The following is a 16,643-nucleotide window of genomic DNA, read 5'->3' as shown; positions in this document are numbered from 1 at the left end:
GGGCTGCAGTGTAGGGGAGGAAAAGGAGCCCCAGATAGCACCCCATCATTGGCGTAGAAATGGGCAGCCTCTGGCTAATTACAACAACTATTAATTAAATAAGAACAAGGCATGGCAGGAGAGTAAGCAGGTGGTTAGCCCATTACAGGACGGCGGAGCCATACCCGGAGAGGCTCCAATATTGGCACTCCTGTCACACCATGTCATTTCTGCTTTGATTTTTTTTATATATTCAAAATTTTAGCTGAACTTCGATATGTAAGAGAAAAGTAACATTTGTTGCAGTTTAGATAATTACAACTCATCTCTCAAACTCTTGCCTGTGTGAATGAAGAACAACACTCCTTGCAGGTTAACACATTTTATTACACTGAAACTTATTTTACATGACTTGGAGTTAATAGGTTTTATTTGTTCATTTAAACTAATGGTATAATAGAATCTGTTGACATAAAATGAAAATATTACTAGAAATCATTATAATTAAATATATATATATATATATATATATATATATAAAGTACTTTATATGTTCCTTATTAATTCTGATCTATATTAAAAGGCAAGTTAAAAGGGGGTGGTAGGGGATATGGCTTCAATATATTAACATTTCACCTCTGGAGACCCTGTCTGTCTCCAATCTTGTTTAGTTCACTGGTGCAATAAATTCAACAGTAGGCTACAATAGACACTCACCCACATTTATAACCCAGCACATGCCATAAGAGCCCCCTAGTATTGCCACAGGAAAGGAAGGACATGTAAATATGATATGCTGCATCAGATTCTTACTTTTCACTATAATTTCACCACGGTATTTTCTGATTGTTTTGTAGGTGTTGCATCTCAAAGTCACTCCTGCCTGGTTATCAAAACTAAACAGACTTGAAGCGACCAACATTTAGTGTCATCCCACTCCTGTCTCTCAACAGAAATGGGCCCAAGAGTCCTGGAGCATCTAGTCTTCCTAAGCAGGCCTAATATAGGCTATCCTCAAGCATTCACTAGCTCCTTACCATGCTCCTATACTAATCATCAGGAGTCTGATAATCTGTGCACAGATATGCAGTGTCCACACTGTGTTTTACAATGACACCAGTTCTCCTATGAATTTGAAATTGTATCTAAATGGCCAGGGTTCTAATTACTCTAACTCTTGCAGGAGAGAGTGGGAGGGGGGAGTCTGCAAAAAATATTGGCCTGCCCATCATGATCCCCCAATAAAATCAGAGACCCCCCCCCAGGTTATGATTTTCAAATCTTACAGGGGGGTTCAGCCACCTGAGCTCCCCCATAATTCAGACTCTGTAAATAGCCAATAACCAAAGACAACACTGGGTGCATCTACACGTGCAATTAATTCAAAGCAATAAACTCTGTAGGAGTTTTGTCCCATTTTGTTGAAAAATTCCCAAGAAGCTTTCCTGAGGAGTCACACATATATGAATTACTCTGACATAAGGCACTACTGTCTCCAACAGTACTATCTTATGGTACTGTTAATTAGTTTACTGAGGCCTAATAGCATCGCACATGCAGATGGCAACAATTTACTCCACAGGTAATGGGTCTACTCCGCAGGAAAGCACACTTGTAAATGTGGCTACAGTGTACCTGTATCAACACTAGGGGTAGGAGTGATTGTCCCTGTGGTTTTAAGAACTGGCTGAAGAGTACAACCACCTGGGGAATTAATGCACTTCTGAACTACAAAGGGGAGAGGGGGAAGAGGGAATTTCACATATCCCAAGAAGCAGTAAGTGGTTGTAACTCACCAGAATGACAGCAAGGGAAGGAAAGCTCTTGAAGAATAGACAAAGGAGAAAGGAATTACATTTCCAGTTGGCTAAAACATGTCTTATATACAACTACAGAAAGAAAAGAAAGGCACTGTGTTCCTTGGATTGTTCATAGCCCATATTCACACCCGGAGTGTAAACTCCTCATTCTGTCCCTTCCATTCTAGCAATCAGTTCTCTAAAGCTGTATTACATAAGTGTGAGGATAACATGACTATAATACATAGACTCTGAAGTGTTGCATCGTTGTCTATATATTTTTTAAAAGCCCTGAAAATATAAGGCAGCTTCAAGCCAGAATTTCATCCTGTTGAAAAACACATTCTTCAATGCTTGGAGCTTGTGAAGTAATCAAATGTGCTGCTCTTAAAAGCAAGACAAGTTGGCAGATGTAGTGACAATGGAAAAGTACTGGTTACTTCTTACATACATACATACAGACAGAAGTACACATTATAATGTATATATACATTATATATATAATGCTTCAAAAAAGACTCATGTCTTGGTTGCTGATGGATTCATTTTCCTGAATGTACTGAAGAATGTCCACCTCATTCATGGCTTGAATTCTGTCGTCTTTTGGTTTTGTTGGTGGGACTGAAATAACACTGTTCTGAGTGGTGATTATTGGCTTCTTAGGTAATGTGGGTTTGGCTGGCACCTTTGGCTTCGGTTTGGAACTGATTTTCAAAATCTTCTCTAAATCCTCTTCCACTCTAAGTAAAGAAACAAAAATACAAATATATGTGTGACTTCTCAGGAAAGCTTCTTGGGATTTTTTCAACAAAATGTTCTTTTGCTGAAAACCAATGACTTGCTAGAACATTTGTCATGGGAAAAGTTTGGTTTCCATTCATTTACCTCTGAAAGAGGTTTGAAGAAAATTCCAAATCATCAAAATTAAAGATTCCAGTTATTGATACAGAATTATTTTTAAACTAAAAATGTATGATAGTCTGTGGGGGAGGGGAATTTAGCAGGGCCTAAATTTAAATAACTTACAGTTATGTGAATGTTCTCAATCATTTTCTTCAAGATTCTTAATCCATGAAAAATTGAGCTTTTGACTTTTTATCCCCAATTTGTAATAGGAAAAAAAATGTCAACACCTTAAATATTTTCATGAGGTAAAAGAGACATTTCCACTCAGGCCTATTTCTCACCTATCATGCTTCATCATGATGAGTTCCATATACAGCTGCAATTCAAAGTAGCTTAGTTACACATCCCCCTGAAAATGAAGACACCCTTATTTGTAAATACATATGCACTGTGACTTTTTACCGCAACATTTTTCTATTTTTTATTCAAATAATATTCAAAATAAGGCAAAACATGCCAGTTGACATCCATGGGCATTAGCTTGTGATTTTAGGGTTAGATAAAATGCAATTGCTCCAATATTGCATCTCCTGAAGTCAATGGTAACTTTCCCACTGATTCTAGTGGTAAAGAGGTCAATGTGTGTTTGTGAAATACTGGGCACATCTACATATACATTTAAGCACAACTAAGTTTAGTATGCATTAAGCTAATGCATATTCAGCATTAGCAGATTTTTAGCAGGTTTCTACACGTGCAGAGACTTGGCACTAAAGTTAGTGCCAAGTCCCTGCAGCCCTGCCATGTGCCCCTAGTGGCTGGGTAGATCCAGGACTAAAGTTAGTGCCAGGTCACATCTACATGTGCGTTAGTCTGCTTTAACTAATTATGCCTAACTTTGATACCTGCACTGCATGCACATTCAGGACACACACATGTAGACACATGCCTGTAATATTCATTAAATTAGGCTAATGCACATTAATATGTTGTGTAGACATGTTCACCTTGTCCTAATAGCTAGTCTAACGGGGAAGCTACTGACAAATTTTCTACCATGGGCATGTCTACATGAGATGCTTTACTGTGCAGTCGACTAATCTACTGTGCAGTAAAGTGTCACACATGAGCACCATTTACTATTCAGTAAATTTGTCTACTGTGCAGTTAGCTACTACCTGTAAATACAAGCAGTAAACTAACCGTGAAGTAGATACTGTGCAGTAGCATATGTTTAGACACAAATTTGCTCCTGGTCAGTCTCAACACCAGATGGCTACAGGGGACAGGGAACTTCCCAAGGCCTGGCACTGCTCAGCTTCCAGCTCCCCCCAGGACCCAGGAGCCAAGCAATGCCAGGATGGGATAGCTCTCTGCTCTCTCTGTCCAAGCACGGCTCAGCTCCCAGCTCCCCACGGGGACTGGGGAGCTCTCTGTTTCCCTGCGTAGCTGATGGCTCGCCATCCTGTTTCTGGGGCAGCTCTCAGGCAGCCACCAGCTGGGTGTAGAAATCTCTGGCCAGCCCCCTGGCTGTGCAGGGAAGCCCCACTGGGCACAGGGCTTATCCCCATGTTCACGGGGCCAAGAGAGCTCTATAGCAGCAGCTGTCTCTCAGCTCCATGCACATCAGGACCTCCCACAACGTGTCCGGGGCCAGGAGACAGCTGCTGCTGTAGCCAGAAGAGCTCTTCTGGCCCTGTGCACACTGGGGCTAGCCCCTGTGCTCCCTCCCAGCCCCCGCTCAAGTACCCTGGGGAAGCCTGGAGCTACCTCTGGCTGCTGCAAGGGACTAGAACAGGGTAGGAGCATCGCTGTACTGGGCTGCTCCCAACTGAGCAAATTTGCTCCCAACAGGAAGCACGTGTAGCTGTGCTCCCAGCGAAGGCTTACTGCACAGTATTTTACTGAGCAATAAGCCTTTATAGCATTACTAGTGTGTGTAGACATACCCAGTGTGAACTGGTCACAGTTCTTCCACACTAGTTCCCTTTGTGGATATGCTTATTCTGCCTTTTTTGCAGTTTAACTTAATCCACTTGCAAAGTAGATGAAAATAAACTGTACAAAAGCACTCATAACATGTTGTAAGAGTAGCCAAATACAGAGATAGTGCAGAATATGTATCCTGGGCCATCTCCCTTTGCAGACAAGCTCTGTAATAATTTTAAGGAATAAAAAGAATTGATTGTTCTGAAGCTGATGAATTTAAAGGCTGCAAAGACCCCCTTTGCAACAGGACAGGTCAACTCTGCCATCCACTGGGATGGACTTGATTGGTTAGGTGCTTCTCACGGTGCTGTAGCAAGTCTGTTCTGCAGTATGTGCTGAACAACAATATAGAGGAACCAAGTGCAGATGCATCTAACATGAGGGTCCAAACTAGGAGATTCATGTGTGAATTCTCTGGTTGTCCCTGGAAAGTTGTGCTGTCCATGGTTTGAATGGGTTTGGTAAGGCAGCTTTACTACTACTCCTCTGCTTTGGGAGAGACAGGCTGGGGTTTCATTTCTATTCTATCCCTCTTCACATTCTCCTACACTTCACGGGTGGACTGTTCCTGAAGCCTTAGATTTGGGTTTTAGATAACATCAGTGTGTTTAGCAGGTATTTTTGGTCCCTACAATGTTCTTTTTAATTTGCTGCTTGTATCTTCCCCACTAATCCATAATTTTCTTTTGTGCCAGCGGATGTGTCTAAGGAGGGTCAAAAACTCCTGTTGAGTTCAGCAGGACTAACAATTCTCCCCTTACTGTATTTATTAACTTGTGGCCTCTAACAGAGATTAAGTAATCATCTCTACTATGCAAAGGAGAGCCTTTGGCCAACGGCTAGAATGTCAAAGAAAAGCCAAGTTGTTCCATAACCGTAAAAGCAGTTCATTGTGCTTATGCTCCAAAACCATGGGCTTTATTCCACGTAACAAGAGAAAAACATAACAAAAGAAAAATCAACAGACTGGAGACACTTCTCTCATTAACTCATCCATCACATTACAATTCTGTAAATATTTGAATTTTAAAATACCAGGTGCTCAAAAACCCCATGAGCACTGTTATTATTATTAGCTGAAATAGGCTTTGGTTTTAATGTGCTTTTATTAAAGAGAAAAAACAAATCTTTGACTGTGCTGAACTTAACCTCATTTGGTCATGAAACAGCCAGTGAGACCTTGGCCTTTCTACTGAGGGAGCAGGTCTCAAGTTCTTAAGACTTGTAGAACCTTATTTGTAGTCAGACATCTACTTCTACATTCACCTCAGGCCACAGGCAGGTGTTACATCTGTGTAAGGAAATATGTCCTTTTCTTAGCACAGAAAGTAAGTGTAGATGTATCCAAGCAGTTTGGGGTGTGAAAAACATAGAGATGCCACCACAAACTGTTAGCTGGTTAAACAGCAAATTTGCCAGAGGGTGAAGTTTTCTAGCAACAAATATAACGCCTGTATGCTTACAGTTGGTGATATAGGGGTCTCCTGGTCTGCCAAGGGGGAGGAAGGGAATGTACTGGAGGGAGAGTACAGCCTTCCCATGAGCTGTCAGAGAGCCTTGCTGCCATCCCCACTTGAAAATCCCTGGGACGTCACAGTTCCCAACCCCTTGAACATTCCCAGGTCTCTCTGGGACTCTCTAAGAGGTGGCAGCACTTACACTGTCCCTTGAACAGTCCCAGGGAATTCTCAGACTATTCAAGTGATGGCAGAAATTTCCTCACCTTTATCCAAACCCCTGTCCTGCCTGCTCTGCCAATCAGCAGAGTGGGTGTAGTGGGCTGGCACAGGGTGTAAGGGGCTAGGGTTAGGGTGCGGGAATTCCTGTTGCTGCTGAAAGGGTTGGGACTCTAGCAGTGGCACTACCAGGGGTGAGAGAGCTAATCTTCTCACCCATGCCACCTCTGCAGGGCAGGAAAGGGGCTGTCCTGGATGCAGAGGGCCATCTGCCAATTACTGGGACCCACTTATAGGCCTGCAAGCTGCCTTCACATAACTGGTGTCATTTTTTTTAAGGGACACCATTAGCTGCAAGCAATGAGCACAGAAGCATTGGAAACAATTGTTGCAGGCAAAACAAAATGTAGACAGCTGTAGAACACAGAAAAATAGGACAGAACAGAGAAGCACAGCAAGCCCACAGATCGCTCTGTAGGTGGGAAGTCAGTTAAGGCTCAGGATGACAGATCAATTTTTAAAGGTAATTAATGGGTAACGATCTACAGCGTGAGCATATATGGAATATATGGGATAAGAGGTATAAAAGCTTAAGGAGAAAACTTAAATTTGAGGAAACCATGCCAGTCAAAACTGCGACCCCCACTGCTGTGCTGATGCCTGGCTGTCTGAGTCACCAGCAAAGCTAACCGCACTTTATCATGCATCAGCAGATGCATGACAAATAGATCCAAGGATGTGATACTTCCCCTCCATGCGGCATTGGGTCAGACTGCAGTTGGAGTACTGCATCCAGTTTTGGGCACCGTCTTCAAGAAGGATGTTGATAGACTCAAGAGGGTCTGGAGGAGGGCCACTTGAATGGTTAGGGGCTTACAGGAGAGACTGAGGGACCTGGACCTCTTCAGTCTCCGCAAGAGAAGGCTGAGATGTGATCTTGTGGCCGCCTACAAATTAATTAGAGAGACGCAGCAAGGGATCGGAGATGCTCTGTTCACCAGGGCACTTCTTGGGGTAACAAGGAGCAATGGTCACAAACTGACAGAGAGCAGATTTAGGCTAGATATCAGGAAAAACTTCTTCATGGTGAGGATGGCCAAAATTTGGAATGGGCTTCCAAGGGAGGTGGTGCTCTCCTTTACCTTGAGGGTCTTTAAGAGAAGGCTGGAAAGGCATCTGGCTGGGGTCATCTGACCCCAGCACTCTTTCCTGCCTAAGCAGGAGGTTGGACTCGATGATCTGGTGAGGTCCCTTCTGACCCTAGCATCTATGAATCGTTTGGAAGACCTGGGAAAAAATAGCTTTATGCACTGTTTGGGGCTTTCCTTGAGTACTGGTATTGCTTAAGTGTTCTTATACGAGCTCTCTCTGCCTGCTCCTCCCCAACTTGAACAAGTGCACTGTTTACACCCAGGGCCTTATATTGTGAGTTCTAGAGTGCAGATCACCCATCTGTCACCATAACTGCAGGACATATTCCTTTTCTTCTTCTGTTCACTATATTAAGGTTGGCATTTTCAAAATCCAACTTTCCTTAGCTGATCTAATTCATCTCCACTGCCTTACAACAACTGAATAATTTGGCAGTGCCATGAGAAAAACCAACGGTCACACGGAAAAACCAGTCACCGGATAAATACTAGCCATTTATGCTCACAGCCCTGTTCAGATACAGAACCCATGACTCAGGACTGAAAATGAAAAGGCCACCCCAAGGTGCTAAACTGGAGAGGGCACTGGTATGCAGAACTGCCTGTTAATCTGCTTTGTTATTCTGGCTGTCTGAAATTCTTGACTCTCTAGAGTCTAACATTAATCTTACTTTTAAACCACAGAAGGTAACATGCTTACCACACTGTCCTAAGTTGGCAAGGATCCATGGCCTAAAGCAAGTTTAATGGAGTTTTTGGGGTTTTTTTTAATGTGGGTAGGTCTTGCTTGACCAGTCTCATTTCCTTTTATGACCAGGTGACCTATAACCTGGACAAGGGGGAAGAGATTGACGTTGTACATCTTGACTAAAAAAGCCTTTGAACTGGTATCCCATGATCATCTCTTGGCAAAACTGGCTAATTGTGGCCTCAACTCCACCACAATCCGCTGGCTGGACAACTGGCTCCGTGGTAGGACCTGGAGGGTGGTGGTTGACGGAAGCCAATTGTCTTGGTGTGTGATCACCAGTGGGGCCCTTCAGGCTCTGTCTTAGGGCCTATACTGTTTAACATCTTCATCAATGATGTGGACATTGGTGTCAGAAGCGGACTGGCCAGGTTTTCTGACGACACCAAACTCTGGAGTAAAGCATTCACACCTGAGGACACGAGGGTGATCCAGGCACATCTTGACAGGCTCATGAAATGGGCAGATGAGAACCTGATGGTGTTCAACACCAAAAAATACAAGGTTCTCCACTTTGGGAAGAAAACGCTGGTTAGCACTACAGATGAAAGGGACTTGGGGCTCATGATTGACCACAAGATGAACATAAGCCTTCAAAGTGATGCTGCAGCTAGTAAAGCAAGAAAAACGCTGGCTTGCATCCATAGATGCTTCTCAAGCAAGTCCCAGGATGTCATTCTCCCCTTGTACTCGGCCTTGGTGAGGCCACAGATGGAGTACTGTATCCAGTTTTGGGCTCCACAATTCAAAAAAGATATGAAGAAGCTTAATAGGGTCCAGAGAAGAGCCATGCACATGATCAGAGGTCAGGAAAAGAGACCTTATGATGAGAAGCTGAGAGCCATGGGACTCTTCAGGCTAGAAAAGCGCAGGCTCAGGGGTGAGCTGATGGCCACTTATAAGTTTATCAGGGGTGCTCACCAGGATCTGGGGGAACATTTGTTCACCAGAGCACCTCAAGTGATGACAAGATTGAATGGTCACAAACTCCACCACGACCAATTCAGCTGGACATAAGGAAGAACTTCTTTACTGTCCGAGCCCCCAAGCTTTGGAATAGACTGAAATACACTGCTGCTGGAGGTCTAGATGTCTTCAAGACACATTTGGATGCTTATCTTGCTGGGATCCTATGATCCCTGCTGACTTCCTGTCCATGGGGCAGGAGGCTGGACTCGATCCTCCAGGGTCCCTTCCAGGCCAAATGTCTATGAAATCTATGAAAACTATGAAAAGCTGTTACTGGAGAACAGGTCATTTTCAAAGAAGTGTGGAATCTGGTAAACCTTCTCCACCTAGATTCTGAAAAACACTGGTTAGCTAACCAAGGTTTTTTACCGACCACATAAAAAAACAAGTCCATAGCATGCAGGTTGTGCTTCAAAATCCAACTTCAGTGCTGGTGTACAAGACAGAATATTTGATCCATTTTTGACCCATTTTGTTTGATTGATATGCCTACAGTTCTTAGGCAGTAAATGATTTGTTAAAGGACGTTATCACCCATTTAACTTCATGCCAGAGGGCACAAAATAGGAAGCCTAGCAACTATTTTAAAACAATAAAGAGCCCTTTCCTTGTGGGGGTGGGGGAGGAAGGGAGAGCAGGGTGTTTGTGTGTGTGGTGGATAGCATTTTTTAAAGATGAAGGGGTACAGAATCCACATAATACATTTTTCTCTAAATAATCTGACTTTGTTTAGAAAGTGAGCACAGTACTGTTTGAAATACTTGTCATACTAATGTGCTGATTCAACTATTATATATCTCAGTAGTAATGGAAAATATAATTTGTTTCCAGCCATAGAAGCCAACAAAAAAGTTATCATCTTTAAAAAAATCTTAATGAATTCAGCTACATGATGGGAGAGCCAAGATTTTGAAAGAGAGGCAGATTTTTCTGTAGGGATACAGATAATGTGCCATTTCACAGATCTCTCTTCATCTCTCTTCTTATCTCCCTTTCCTCTACCACTGAACCTTCTGTCTATAAAGACAAGCTCTTTGACACAGGGACTGTTCTACTACTCTGCACAATGTCTAGCATAATTTGGCTGTGATATCTGTTGGTGCCTAGACTCCCCCTTAATAAACACAATTCATAAGAATTGATTTAAGTGGAAAGAGAACCTAAAAGCTTCCACGCAAATCAGAGCTAAGCATCAAAAACTTTCCCATCTGTATGAAACTTTTTGATATAGAAGATTACACAAGATATTTCAGGAAAACAAACTTTGACAATCTTTTCTCTGAACCTGGTTCTCTCCTATCCCTACTCCTCTCTCTCCATTGTACCCTTTCCCCACTCGGGGCCTGAAACCTCCATCATAGTTTCTTTCAACTCCCCTTTTCTATTGTTTCACACCCTTCCTTCAAACCTGATTCTTCAAGCAATCTGCCCTCCATTCTGACCCTCGACAAACCTTACATCTTCTCTATCAATTCTGTTTCCAGCATCTTGTCTTTGTGTTGCTGGTCTGCCTTAGATTGTAAGGTCTCCAGGGCAGGGGACATGTTTGTACAGTACCATAGTATCAAATCCATGGCTTATTTATTTTTTTAAAGATTATATTCAGGATTTTTCCTGTTCTTTAAAACTAACTGAAACAATAATGCTGCCCCCAGGAGGTAACTATCAGCAAATGCTTTTCTGCAAAGGGATCATCTTCCTTGCAGTGGACTGTGGTATTCTTCAGTTAGTTCCTTCTCCAGTAAAGCCTTGCAGGACTAGGGTAATTTCCTGGTTTGAGCTTCCACTCCTTTTAAAGTTCACCACTTGCTAATATAAGGTGGGTGGTTTTATTTATAATAATGTTTTGTTTTTCATTGGAACATGTTTTCAGAGAGAACAGGGAGTTTTCAGTGCTTGCGATGCTAGCAAGAGAGATTATACATGCTCCCTGATGTTGTGACACAAACAGCCCACGCACATTTTATAGAACCATTTGTCATCTGTAATTTGCCTTCACTCAGAAGCAAACTGCTGTATAACATTCACTGAAGAAGTGACACTACACTATTGTTTCACTATGGCAAGTGGTTTGTCCCAAGGGTCATATATTTGGTGACTTCCTGCTTTTTTCAGAGCTCTTTTGACTGGTTTCTTGTTCCTAGCTTCCTGATGGAAAGGTGAGGCTTTTAACCTCCTCTCATACAATTCTGGACCACTGAAAGATCTGTCACTACTCCTACCTCAGTCCCAGGTGGCTGAAGAAAGGTATCTGGACTCCTTTGGGAGGGTCAGCAGGCTCTTCAGAGAAGACACCCACTTTATTCCTGCATCCTGCTGGCACTAAGTATTGCCACTGCTGAATATGCAGTAACGAAAAGGGAGGACAGGTGGCAGGGAGGCAGAGACATCACAAGTCAGGGAACAGTCCATGCCACATTCTACCAACATCTGCCACTGCTCTATGACTCTGTTGCACATATTTCTGTGACAAACTACTACCCTAAACCTGGCTCCTGCACAAAGCACTAAATGGGCATGCAGCCACCGTACATGATGATGGAGGTAATGGGCAGAGCTGGTTGAACATTTTTCAACAGTGATGGAGTGTTTTCACAAAAAAAAAAAAATCTATGGAAAATATTCCCCGCCCCCTTTTTTTTTTATCAGCTTTAGCAACTAGCTGAGCGCCTGAGGACAGAGCACTAAATGAATGGGGAGCTACCTAATTTGAGTAGGCCATGGAAGGCCTTCAAACAACGGCTTTTCTCTGCTTCAACAGAAGCCACAGGGAATATTACGAACAACTTCATTTTGATCAGTTAAGGGTGAGTGCTTCTGGGCCCTGTCACCTTTCCTATGCCAATCCCTGGAATTGTCTCACTATGCCTGTCCTGTGCGCAGGGAGCAAAACGCACCTGTACTGCAGCACTGTCTTAAAGCAAGGGTGTCAAACTCATCAGGCCCACGGGTAGGGCTGGTTCCACTGGCTGGATGAATGGTGCGGACCCAGCCCATGGGCCAGACTGGGCCTACAGACTGCCACCACATGCTGGATCCAGCACGTGGATCCAGTCTTGAGCAGGCACTGCAGGCAGCACATGCCCCAGACCGGTCCCATACTCTGCATGCAGCATACATTCTGGACTGGCCCCAAGTGCTATATGCAGTGAGCCCTGGCCCTTGAGCAGGGTCAGTCCAGCACTCACTGCATATGAGTCCCTCTGAAATCCATGGTCAGTACTGTGGGCTGGATGATAAGGCTCAGTGGGCCAGACCTTTGGCACCCATTTTAAAGCAATAATAGATGTAAGAGACATTGGTATACTCTGCTGCAAAGAAAACTGGCTCACCCTGTGCCTCAAGACCTTTTTGGCCCTACACCTCCCCAACTGGAAGGAGGAACCTTTACAAGCAGTGAGCAACCCACCATCAAAGATACAGAAACAAATGCTTGCATTATGTGGGTTTAACATATGCAAACAGATCCCTCTCACACGCTAGCACTATGGCAAAATGTTCAAAATGTGAATCGCACGAGAAACAATAGGGACAAGTCACCAAATATCACATATTCCAACACTTGGAGAGAACATCTAATCAACGTCTGAGCCCTCCAGCAGCGGTCAGTTTTTTGCAGGTGTGCCCCAAATCAAGTCCTGCACCCCCTCCAAGTGCTACTTAGTTTTCAGCCCCAATCCAAAGTGTACGTGATAGAGCTTGCTCCTTGGGGAGCTGGAATGGAGGCAGAGGCTCAAGTTTCTGGCTGCGTAAGGGAGAGCAGGGGCAGGATGCTTCTGTGAGAGAGGTGAGACTGTCAAGAAGCAGGCAAACCCTTCTCTGGCTCTGCAACCACCGTGGTTTTGTATGGTGAGCAAGGATCCAAAGCCCTGAATTTGGCAGGAGCTGCAGGACTAAGGAAAGGATAACTTGGCTTTTGGCAGTGACACTTGATGCCTCCTCTTACAGCAGCTGTCCTTTCCCCACTCTACCTCACATGGCTGCAGGCTCAACCCCCCTGCCTCCATTCCAGTGCCTCTCTTTACTGTGTGCCCAGAGCTTGCATGCCACACAGCAGCTGCCAGTGCCAGTTATGACCTGCATGCCATGGGCTGACCACCCCGCTCTATTGCTGATGTAGAACTAAAACCTGCAGTGGGAACACTTCTATTTCCAGAGTTCATTAGATTCAGTTTTCAGTCCATCTAAGTCAAGGGGAGTATCAACAACACACATAAGAACAGCCCCCAAATTATGGTCCAGGAAACACTTTTTGGTGGCTACAGGTCGTAATCTCCCCTGACACTGCATTTCTAACTTTTTCAGTGGAACTCTTGTTTCTTCAGTATACAGGAGCCTACAAAAGTAGGTGGAAAAGAGGAGGAAGAACAGTTGCCAATATTTCTATTTTTACTAGGTGCTACGTAAGAGGAAGAGAGAAAGCAGAAGCTGTCCTAAAGGACCGAAGTCCCCAGTGGGACTAGGGGCTATTATTATCTTTCACTCATCGTGTGTTTTCCACATGAATAGTTGCTGGTGACACATGTCCTTGTGGGAAAGCATTTGCAAAAAGCAGAAGCCCCCCCAAAGGAGGTTTTCCAACGGAGTACAGAAAAGCAAAGGGCTCACTCACTTGATACAACAGTAAAACATAAGCAGGGGAATTGTTACTCTCTCGATTCACAGGAAAGTTACATGGATAAATCTGATTTTCACATGGGAAACAGACCCCAAGCAACCCCACACTTTGTACATTTCAGGTTAAAATCTAGTTCATGTCTTGGCACAGTTTTGACTGCTCCATTATTAGGACGCAAAAGCTGTATGCCACACAACATCAGAGGATGAAGAAATATCAGGACTGTTTGTTTCTAAAAATGTTTTAGAACAGTCATACTACATCTGTCATTTTGTGCCCACTAGTGCATGTTCTTTAATCATATTGTGCAACCCTAACTACAGCTGTCTGATAGATTTAGAAAGAACACGTTTTCTCTTTCTGACTTCAAGAGCTCACTTTGGTTAGGTAACTGAGGTGGGCTTCAGGAATCCTCTGCTTCATTCTCTTTCCCACGGGCACCTACAGATCAGGGGCCATACTTTATTCCACCTTTTAGGCATTTTAGTGGCCTTAGACATGTAACTATGATCCTATGCCACCTTGCTTAAACCCATGGAAACACAAGAAGCTGAGCAGGGGTGCGTCATCTTTTGTGTTAACTGGTTTTCAGTGTATGATCACACTTAAGTAACTAATTCCACTCAAGTGACTAATATGTGGAATAGGATTTGACCCTATGCACATTCAGGTTCTGGATTTTCAAGGGGGCTTCACATATACCCGGTGTGACGAAACAACTAGGCCCTTTTAAAAGGTGCAGTGCAAATCTATATTAAGTTAATTTTGTGTTGAGTTTCCTAAAAAGTAGAGGGAAGAGAGGTGTTCAACTCATGTGGTTTTAAACCCACCTTGTTTTAAACCCTCCCTCCCCATTATTTTACATCCTAAAGTCTGGACTCTCAGGATGTGTCGGCACATGAAAGTACGCCTGGCCCCAAATGGCTAGGAGGTCAGCTACCTCCAGCTGGGTCCAAGGTGCCAGCTCTGAGCAGACTCCTCTACCTGGGGCATAGGTTTCATAGACATTAGGGCTGGAAGGGACCTTGGGAGATCGAGTCCAGCACCCCGCCCAAAAGGCAGGAAGTCAGCTGGGGTCATAGGATCCCAGCAAGATAAGCATCCAATTTGCTCTTAAAGGTGTTCAGTGTAGGTGCTTGAACCACCTCCGATGGCAGGCTGTTTCAGACCTTGGGGGCTCAGACGGTAAAGAAATTCTTCCTTGTGTCCAGCCTGAAACGGTCTTATAGTAATTTATGACCGTTTGACCTCGTCATCCCTTGGGGCGCTCTGGTGAACAAACATTCCCCCAAATACTGGTGGTTACCCCTGATAAATTTGTAGGTGGCCATCAGATCACCCCTGAGCCTGCGCTTTTCCAGGCTAAAGAGTCCCATGGCTCTCAGCCTGTCATCGTAAGATCTGTTTTCCTGACCTCTGATCATGCATGTGGCTCTTCTCTGGACTCTCTCCAGCTTCTCCACATCCTTTTTGAATTGTGGGGCCCAAAACTGGACACTGTACTCCAGCTGCGGCCTCACCAAGGCTGAGTACAAAGGGAGAATGATGTCCCAGGATTTGCTTGAGAAGCATCTATGGATACAAGCCAGCATTTTGGTCACTTTACTAGCCGCGACATCACATTGCAGGCTCATGTTTATGTCTCATGTCTCAAGGCTCATGTCTTCTGGAGTGACAGATGGGGAGACACAGGACATCGTGTCCTGGCTTTGGACAGCAGCACAGACATGGGGGTTGGGAGCATCCAGGGCTACAAAGAAGCAGCTGGGAGTTTGCACAGCAAATCACAGTAGGGTAGAGACTGAGAGTAGATGAGGAAAGGTGTAGGGACCATACACCCTTCTGCAGGACACACACCCCACATTTGGCTCGGCATCTTTCCTGAGGGTATCGGTTTGGAGCAGAGTGGAGGCATGATCTGCCAAATACCGGAGCAGAGACTCCTCATTCAATTCCATGTCTGTTAAAGAGGGCAGCAAGAGCCACATATGGAAAGGGGCAGTATCAACAGTTGAGGTGCTGGGCCAGGAACAGAGGCCTTGGGCCAAGGCTAGATGTGCTGTTAGAGGCAAGTCACCAGTCCCAACCAGATTTGGTAGGTGCCAGTAAAATACTGACACTGGTCCAGACCCTCCTGTGCAGGGTGGTGCTCACCTCAAAGGATCTTTCTCAGATGAGTGAGGTGAGGGATGCTGGCCCCATGATGGCTACCTTACCAGAGGTGGGAGAGAAAGGAAACAGAAGGGTCTTCTCAAGGTAGGTATAGCAAGATCTACCTTTTCCTGACTGGAGAGCCACAACCTCTGGTGAAAGTTTTCAGAGCAGCCTGGCACAGGCTGGTATTCCTAGTCAGGTATTCCTAGTCAGACTCTTACCTGGCAGAGCAAAGGGGCACTTGAACGTTGGGTCCTACCACTTGCCTCCTTAGCAGAAATGTTGGTGTCCCCTATTTGGAAACTGAAAATCCCTGATAAAAAAATCCCAAAGTCACTGCAAGACGCACATGCGCGCTTATGTGGACGTGCCCTGAGAAGCTTTTGCTCCAATGTGATGGCATCACCAATATTCCTACAAGCATAGGAGGGTTTGGACTTTTGAAGAAAGGACCAAAAAAGTCCAGAGATTTAGGGCCATGCTACTGCCTAGGCTTTTAAACACCAGCACTACCAGGGCACCACAGCTCCATATCTGGGGTATGTGTGAATAAAATCAGGAATTAGAGAGATCACAAAATTAGTCTGAATGCTATTTCAGTGATGAAGACTTTTGACCACTATTTAAAGAAGTCAGCATTTAATCCTTCTTTAATGCCTTTCACAAAATGCCCAAGCATAAGGTGAACTAGGGCATGGAGGGAAGCAGCATGGT

The 16,643-nt window shown here is 44.3% G+C and overlaps 1 protein-coding gene across 2 annotated transcripts in view; it reads right to left on the bottom strand.

The window, feature by feature from the left end:
* Window positions 1–383: 383 nt before the first annotated feature.
* Window positions 384–16,643, bottom strand: part of HS1BP3 (HCLS1 binding protein 3) — a 79,052-nt gene continuing 62,792 nt past the window's right edge. The window contains exons 7-8 of one of the 2 annotated variants that reach the window (XR_016439938.1): window positions 2,966–3,033; window positions 2,385–2,518 (exon numbers count right to left, since the gene is read on the bottom strand). Coding sequence is in view for 1 of the 2 variants with exons in the window: in XM_090031630.1 (XP_089887756.1) it covers window positions 2,287–2,518 (232 nt within the window). In the remaining variant the exon portion in view is untranslated. Of the gene's footprint in view, window positions 2,519–2,965; window positions 3,034–16,643 lie in introns of both variants that reach the window. The other variant, XM_090031630.1, reaches the window with a different exon arrangement.

This window comes from Crocodylus siamensis, chromosome 1 (genome assembly GCF_052110815.1).
Source record: "Crocodylus siamensis isolate JL-2025a chromosome 1, ASM5211081v1, whole genome shotgun sequence".
In the NCBI taxonomy this organism is placed as follows: domain Eukaryota; kingdom Metazoa; phylum Chordata; order Crocodylia; family Crocodylidae; genus Crocodylus; species Crocodylus siamensis.
Note: the sequence above shows the minus strand (reverse complement) of the source record. Positions and strands in the feature narration are given on the sequence as shown.